The sequence below is a fragment of the Diprion similis genome, chromosome 8 (assembly GCF_021155765.1).
Source record: "Diprion similis isolate iyDipSimi1 chromosome 8, iyDipSimi1.1, whole genome shotgun sequence".
Taxonomy (NCBI): Eukaryota; Metazoa; Arthropoda; class Insecta; order Hymenoptera; family Diprionidae; genus Diprion; species Diprion similis.
Window position 1 is genome coordinate 19518595 of NC_060112.1, and position 7741 is coordinate 19526335.

Sequence of the window (7741 nt, forward strand, 5' to 3'; positions counted from 1 at the left end):
GTCGTACAGATAAATCTTGTCTTAGCTAGTGCGGCTGAGTTAAGTTTCGTCTTTTCTAGTAATCTCTTGAATTTTATACTTGTTACTAAAGCTGTGTAAAGCTTCAATTTTTACACAGCAAGATGAACGCACCTGAGGTAACTAGAGACATAATCAATCTGTTAGGTTCATGTTGTATACACAGCAAAAGTCAAATTCATGTGATCATCGAATCATTGAAATCTACTTTCACCGAAGCAAGTAAAAGTTAAACTGACAATATTCTCGCCTTAGGCCAGATAACCGATTCGTTACATTTTTTCACCTCTAGTGCGTGGTGTGTGCCAACATTTCAGTTTATTTATCTCCTACAGAATACGGTGGTGTAATCGTTAATTGGATCACACACTTTTTACGCAAGGTATCACAATTTCAACCAGACTTTATACGAATATTTAAAAAGCGTGGTATAATTTTTTACTTCGCGACGGTCTACGATATCTTCATCTCATGTATTACAACTTTATGGTATTTCGTTTCAGTAGAAATCAAAATCTTTTGTTCAGGTCTACGATGTCTTCATTTCATGTATCACAACTTTATGGTATTTCATTTCAGTAGAAATCAAAATCTTTTATGTAGGTCTACGATATCTTCATTTCATGTATTACAACTTTATGACATTACATTTCAGTAGAAATCAAAATCTTTTATTTAGGCTTCTGCCTTGCGGTAATCGCTGTCCGTCGGCGTCCACTGTGAATGTGAGAAACCCGCTTTAATAGATCAGTACGGTATCCACGAGGTACACCAACTATGACTGCAAAGTCCATTTTGTAATATTCTTAGGAAAAGTATTGTAAATTGAATATAATATCTGTATATGTATATGGGTGGTGTATGTATATATACAAACATATACATATATTTATGTATACATTATATTGTTAATTATAATGTAAACTTGGATATAGGTATATCAGTTAAGTAGCGCCTAGGATATTATTTATCAATTTCACTTCAGTTCTGAGTGGAATCTTAGTAGAGCAATGTTGAAATATTCTGAGTAATTATATCAATTTTTGCTCAATTCTATACATCTTTCCACGAATGAAAATTACAGTGCAAAATTATCGTTCCACGGCCGATTTATTACGACAAAATTGGGTTCACACTTATTGTATACTGAATACATGTAACCTGTTGATTTTGAATGTAAATAATCTAATAAAATTTAATTATTCGAAAAAATTGAGAATATGTACATTGTACAACCACACCTTTTGTTGTCAGACCGATGAAATAGCGTTTAAAAAATTCTATACTCACGTTTACATGATGTATTTATGATATTGAAGAAATGACTCGGTGACTAATGCTAATGATATATTTCTTTATAAATATATTCTTTCCAAAATACAGTTAACAGTCGATTTTTCTATTCTGCTAACTCAACTGTTTTGCGATAGAAATGTTTCAACAGTAAATCATACATTTCGCACCAATTTTATATAGTATAAAATCACAGGAGTCTATATTTATGAATACGTGTCTGATAAAGTTTTTTTTAAAGAAAAACGTACATTCCTTTACTGCAAACGAGAGGTGAAAAATATACAGGTCTTAATATGTTATATTCTTTCTGAAACTTTTTATTTTTTATTTCGCTTTTTTTTTTTACTCAGACTATTGGTTGAGACTGAACCCAAAGCCATTGAGCTCATTTCGTCGGTGACGTCCATTACCTCTGCTGTATTGCTGTTCAGTTTTACATCAACTTCGGGCGGATTCTCTTCGCATACTATTTTTATCATTGGTCTATTGGAAAACCTTTCTGAAACTGAAAGTCCACGAAATATACATTAAACGGCGTTTCGACAGTAAATCAGACTCGTGAATACGTATATTTTGCAGACTGGGTGTGACAATGAAATTGATTTGCAAAATAACTAATTTCTTAGATGCAAATACATCATGGTTAATCTTGTGAGTGTTATATTTTACCATGAAAATAGCGAAAAAGAAATCATAACTAAGCCAATTCACCTGAGGTGCTCTCTAGTAGATCAAATAGTTTAAAATTGTGAGATTTGTTATCGCCTCCCGCAGCAAACATAAATGGACTATTTGGGCTCGCTTCCAAACATTGTAGCGCTCCTAAGTTTGTCTTTGTTTCCCATACAAGCTCTGGTATTTTATTATTGACTGCATCCCACACTTTCACATAACTATCAGTTGAACAGCTGACTAAAAGTCCAGGACAAGAAGTACTGAGAGAAAGACCTGGAAGAAAAATAAATTTGCATATAAAGAGACTAAAAATTTATGAACCAATGGATTGCTAAATGTTTTAGGTGAACTTTCGAAAATACCTGTTACTTCTTTTTCGTGTGCAGAGAGTAGCCACAATGGTTTATCGTTTCTGATGTCAATATAGTGCACGTTTCCATTATCTGTACTTATCTGTGGACAAGAAAATAAGATTACATGATGAACTCTTTGATCTAGAATTTTCTTCGAATTTCTTCACTTACAAAACAATAATTGGGGTCAAAATGGTTCCATAAAACCCTTTCTACCTCACCCGAGCACTCCCAAACTTTAAAATTGGTTTCAGTTCGGCAATCAAATAGCCTTGCATTTCTGAAATTGAATGAGTTGTAATATGTTTTTATATTTTTGCCTCGTTTTTGCAACTAAGTTTGAGCTTGAAGCAGAAACATACTTATCTCCACAGCCTGTTAGCAGATGTTGAGCTTCACTAGGATGCCATTTGATTGCTTGGACTTTTTCATTAAAGGTATTCAATTTAGTTACAGGTGTTCCGTTATCCAAATCCCATAAAAGAACAGTTTGATCCACTGAACCACTTGCCAATACATGTCTATAAGGTAAAATAAGAATGAACGGAAATTAAAGGATTAGAAATTGCCATTCTGTAAATTGCGAACAAACTGAAAATTACTTCAGTAATATTATTGAAGACAATACAAAGTCTATTGTAATGCAAGTTCACAAGGTTGATATTGATACAATTATAAATTACGTATATTGAAGCATAATCTGATTCTAGTAGTTCCTGATCCACTAACAACAACGTAATTTTTTCCCGAGTCCACCTTTTGAGAAGTTCTACTAGTGACTTGAAACACTAGATTTACAGAGAAACAGGCTGTTCATTTAAATATGCCACTGACTGTTTTTCATAACTTATTATGGACGTCAATCAATCAGCATGTTACTAACGTGTAATTACAATTCCACGCTACATCTAGAACAGCATCTCTGTGTCCAACTCTCTTCTGCTTCTTCTTCTTACTCGGTTTAGAACCAAGTTTAAATACTGGTTCTAAACAGTCCACTAGATCCAAGTCCCAAACTTCAATAACGGGAGTCATATTTCCAATTGCACAAAAATTACCTTGAAAAATGTATTTCAAATGTGAATGTTAATATACAATTGCATTCCCAATCCTGAAACATTTTTTTTTACCCGGCTTTGCATCGCTGGGGTCAAAATTAAGCCATTCCAAACACAGTGGGAATGATGGTAGTAGAATATCATGGTGACAATAAAAGGATCCCTCTGCCTCGTTGTACACTGGAAATGAAAATAAGGTGAATGAAGCAACATTTAGGAGTGATATCAATTCTCGTGCAAACATTAAATGCTCCAGTTTGGACATCAAGGGTTCGTGTGCGGCTCATTGACATTAGCGAGAACATGTTTTCTTTGGAATTGCTGGTAAGAGTTGTTGCGCATAATATAAAAGACACTCATGTTTTTATCGTACCGAACACTTCCAGAATACTGGCATCTCCTTCAACATGTCCCATCACAACAAGATTATCATCAGGCTTGATAATATCGTCTTCTTTTTCAGAGTCCTCGTCACCACTGTCTGGTATTGTAACATACGGATCTGTTCCATCTTCGTTTATGACCGCTAATCCTCCGATATTGCAGTGTACATTACCTCCTAATCAAAAAGTACACAGTAAGTGGATTTTGTATATCAACATAAAGACGAAAATAGGATACAGAAATGTGACAACATCTACCTTCTTCGTCGTACTTGTCAAAGTGATACTCGTCATCCTCCATAGCTTCGCCATCGGCAGTGATTTTTTCTTTCTTCGTCTTGTTCTTTTTGGAGTTTGTTGAATCTTCGTCAGAATCATCTGTACTATTTTCGACGTCTCTAAAATTTATTGAATTCACATAAATCTTTGTAACAACGAGATTGTAGGGAAACTAAAAGTTAAACTCACCGGAGATCTGACTGAGTTTGCTTAATGATTTGCTCCAATTCCTGAGGTGTAAGTTGCACCTGAGACACGAAAGCATTTCGTCAATTATCCAGCACAAATCAATTATTCGATTTCCACATTGCCGCTACTTGCAACGCAACGTGATAACCTAACCTTGTCCGGATTCGCCGCTGCAACTCCCCTCTTTACCCATGTAACGCACGGTATGAAATTCATTGCTATTTTTTATTGGCGATCTGTTGCTTCCGTAGTCGTTACGTTAGGCCCTCCAAATCCAAAAAACAGCCTTCAACAAATTTTGGTTATGGACAACATGCGCGATGCCGCACGAGGCAGCATTTGATGTCAGACACGCGACCAAAGATATCTCCTTTCTATTCATTTGCTAGTCACGTTGGCAACTCTGTTTTATTGAGGTTGAGCTTCAGGCTGTTGTGAGAGTTAGAACGGTTGACGGTTGGTACGACTGTTAATGTTTTTCAAAAGCATTGCTTGCACTCTGACAAGAATAACACGAAGTCGAATATGTCGCCCTGAATCTTCATCAGAATTTGATATTTTCATTTACTTGAGGTCTTTAAACTGTTACTTGCATAAACTTTTTACATCTGCAAGACGAGCGACCACGCAATTTGATGATTGGTATACTTTTCAGATATGTGTAGGAGTTGCAGTATTTTTGCATAGCTGGCCACGGATTGTGTCTTTCTCATGACAGGGGATAGAGTTTAAATAAAAGCTGAAGCTCATTCGCACCACTTTCGAGAAACAAATGAACTGAAAAGGTAACCATTTTCTATTTTTGTCTTTCTAGCTACGCATGCATACTAGCCAAAATAAACGTTCTCATGGCATGAAAAAATCCGGCAATACTTACCTTAATTGTATTCGGATACGTTAGAAAAATATCGAAATATATAAAGAGATAATTACACAAAGTGAAACGCTGAGGCTGATGTACCAATGTTAAATTATATACCGTGGCTTAACAGCGTGAATATTGCATATAATCAAAAGCTTTCAATATTCTTGTTGATTTAGAAGTAATTTTATTCATGTACGGAATGTGAACGAGTGGACATAGTGGTACGTTCAATTGCCTGTCGCCAGGAGATGGATTGACGCAGACTGTAAATGTCAGGTATATAACGCAAGCAGAGCGAAAAAACTGGCTCTCAGAGTCTTGAAAAAAAGAAACTTGAATCCACGTGTCGAAACAATCAATATAAATACGATGGGACAAAAATTGTGATTCGTCTCTCCAATGATTTATATGCTGTCTTTAAAATTATTGACGTTTTATAATACATACATGAACTGTTCGCATGATTTATTGAAATTTTATATACCTATATGTATATACACATAATGAAGCCATTTTGGCAGACTTAATCTACCTAAACACATTACGAAGATTGTACCCTGCAGAGTTGCTGGTAACGGTCTTACAGCCGTGTAGTTATTCAAATTGATTTTAAACAGGTATACTGCATAGACGAGAATCTAAGAGGAGTGATTTTGACAAGTTAATCGTACCGAAAATTCTATCACACCGTTGATGTACAACTAACGTCTTTACGGCTCCTGTTGCAGGGATTTGCTGTAACTAACAGCCGTGATTCGATTTTGACACGCTGACACCTTATACTTCCTCCAATTTAAAACGTCCTTCGCAAGTCTCGTCTGAGTCTTGGGGTAAAAGCAGCGGTCGTACTGGAATTTTTAAGGTGATTTTGTGAGTTTACAATTACAGGTATATAATTTTTTTTAATTCACAACTCTTACTGCGAAAAAGATACGGACATTTCTGCGCAGCAAACTCACTCACTTACAATTAGATCGATTCAGTGGCACAGGCAAAAAATTATTCAAGACTTTTATTCATTACTCATCGGTAGTTGCGAAGGTTCTGCCGTGCATCTATTAGATAAGTTAACTCCATATCCGTAATGAAGCTTGATGAATACATGAATATATTTTTGTCAAGCATCAATGAAGTTTGTCTAGAAAGAAGAATAGAGACGATCGCGCGTTGATGCGCATGCGTAATTTACAATTACATCAAACTTGACTGTGGCCTTGAGTTGGTTCTCAGGTTTAAGTGAATGAAAAATTTCAAGTGCAGTCTCGGGTAGGTACCCTGGGGAGAAAATGTGTGGAATTTCATACCTGTAGCTCATTCGTGTATCGCCATTCATGCGCGTTTCTTACCCTCCGTCAGTCCTGGTTGGTCGGTCGTTCGGGTCGGTCGTGGTTCGCGCTTTGCCTCGTTGCTGAATTCGTCACGTGAATGGAAATAGTAAATTACAAACTGTTTCAATTACTTAACAGAATACACTGCAGAGTTCCAAGCATACAATGGTACAACGTGTTTATAAGTGTAAAATTATTGATCCCACTGTGACAACCGTTTCAGTGAGTGAGTGAAAAACTGTTGATTGAAAAACAGAGACTGAGGAAATTTCTGTCTCTTATTTTGTATTATTATCATTATTGTTATTACTATAATTCTTTCACTTTGAACTCGACGGAACGAAATTGATAATCATGAGTAGAGTTTAATCAGATTAGGTAATTTAGTTTTGGTAACTTGTTGCCTCCAAACATTTTCGCGCTTCAAACGATATCAATCTCGTGCATTAGATATAGTCCATTATATCAAAAAGTGCTGTAGGCAGTAATCTATCATTGTCGCTCCCGCTGGACCCTAATATAGTTACTATCTGCGAAATGCACTGCGAACTTTGCTGCTCATTTAATACTGAGTTTCTCTATATGGGGTGCAGGCTTATTATCAATTGACAACTGTTGAATCGCCTCACGGATTATTCGTAAAATCACGGCCAGCTTTGGCTCTCTTTCTCTCTTCTGAAGTGCTAGAAAAATTGCGTTAGAATCTCGATACCGCCTGCAGTGAGAGTGTGAACACGATTCAAGACTACGGTGGAAGTGTACTTGTAATTGTAAGTTGGATTTCAAGCTTTTTGCCCGTCGTCGGATAGAAAATATTGGACGGCGAGCTCTCCGTTCGTTTGCACCTGTACTTTTGCCTGGGTATGGAAGATTTTGGCCGGTAGCATCTTCCGTCCAATGCAACACGTGAGTCTTGCTATACTTACAATGATAGTGTTTATTTTTTTAATTGAACCATTTTTTACACGTTATTTTATTCGTCACTTTCGTTCTCGCCGAATCCCGTGTCACGATTCTTAAATGTGACGTAGATGCTTTATGGAATTCATGCACCGCCTCGTAAAATTATCCTAATGAAATATGTCAGGAAACAGGGTTTGAAACAGGGTTTACCAGTTGTCGAGTCTTTCGAAGAGAATCTCTACCGAGAGAATGCTTGAAGTGAAATTCCATCTTTGATAAATTGAAATTCCAGTAGCAACACGGCTTTGCACTTAGGTTGAGTATGTCTTACTACAATTACACGTATGAGATGCGAGTGTCTGCACGAATTCCCTTCCTCTCTCCGAACGATCTC

At 36.4% G+C, this 7741-nt stretch overlaps 1 protein-coding gene across 1 annotated transcript; it reads right to left on the reverse strand.

Moving 5' to 3' along the window:
* Window positions 1-1392: 1392 nt before the first annotated feature.
* On the reverse strand, window positions 1393-4607 carry LOC124408896 (periodic tryptophan protein 1 homolog). The gene is made up of 11 exons (XM_046886188.1): window positions 4405-4607; window positions 4252-4310; window positions 4042-4181; window positions 3774-3959; window positions 3473-3580; window positions 3226-3400; window positions 2705-2863; window positions 2514-2622; window positions 2352-2442; window positions 2026-2262; window positions 1393-1819 (listed from the first exon to the last, which is right to left on the reverse strand). The coding sequence occupies exons 1-11, from the start codon at window positions 4465-4467 to the stop codon at window positions 1632-1634; spliced, it is 1515 nt and encodes a 504-aa protein (XP_046742144.1). The 5' UTR covers window positions 4468-4607; the 3' UTR covers window positions 1393-1631.
* Window positions 4608-7741: the final 3134 nt, after the last annotated feature.

Bases quoted from the DNA above. Each gene is read 5' to 3' on its own strand.
- LOC124408896 (XM_046886188.1), bottom strand. From the start codon at position 4,467: ATGAATTTCATACCGTGCGTTACATGGGTAAAGAGGGGAGTTGCAGCG. The intron at 4,182-4,251 runs GTGAGTTTAACT...AATAAATTTTAG, and splicing joins CAAACTCAGTCAGATCTCCG to AGACGTCGAAAATAGTACAG. The intron at 2,864-3,225 runs GTTAGTAACATG...TTTACCTTATAG, and splicing joins GCGTGGAATTGTAATTACAC to ACATGTATTGGCAAGTGGTT.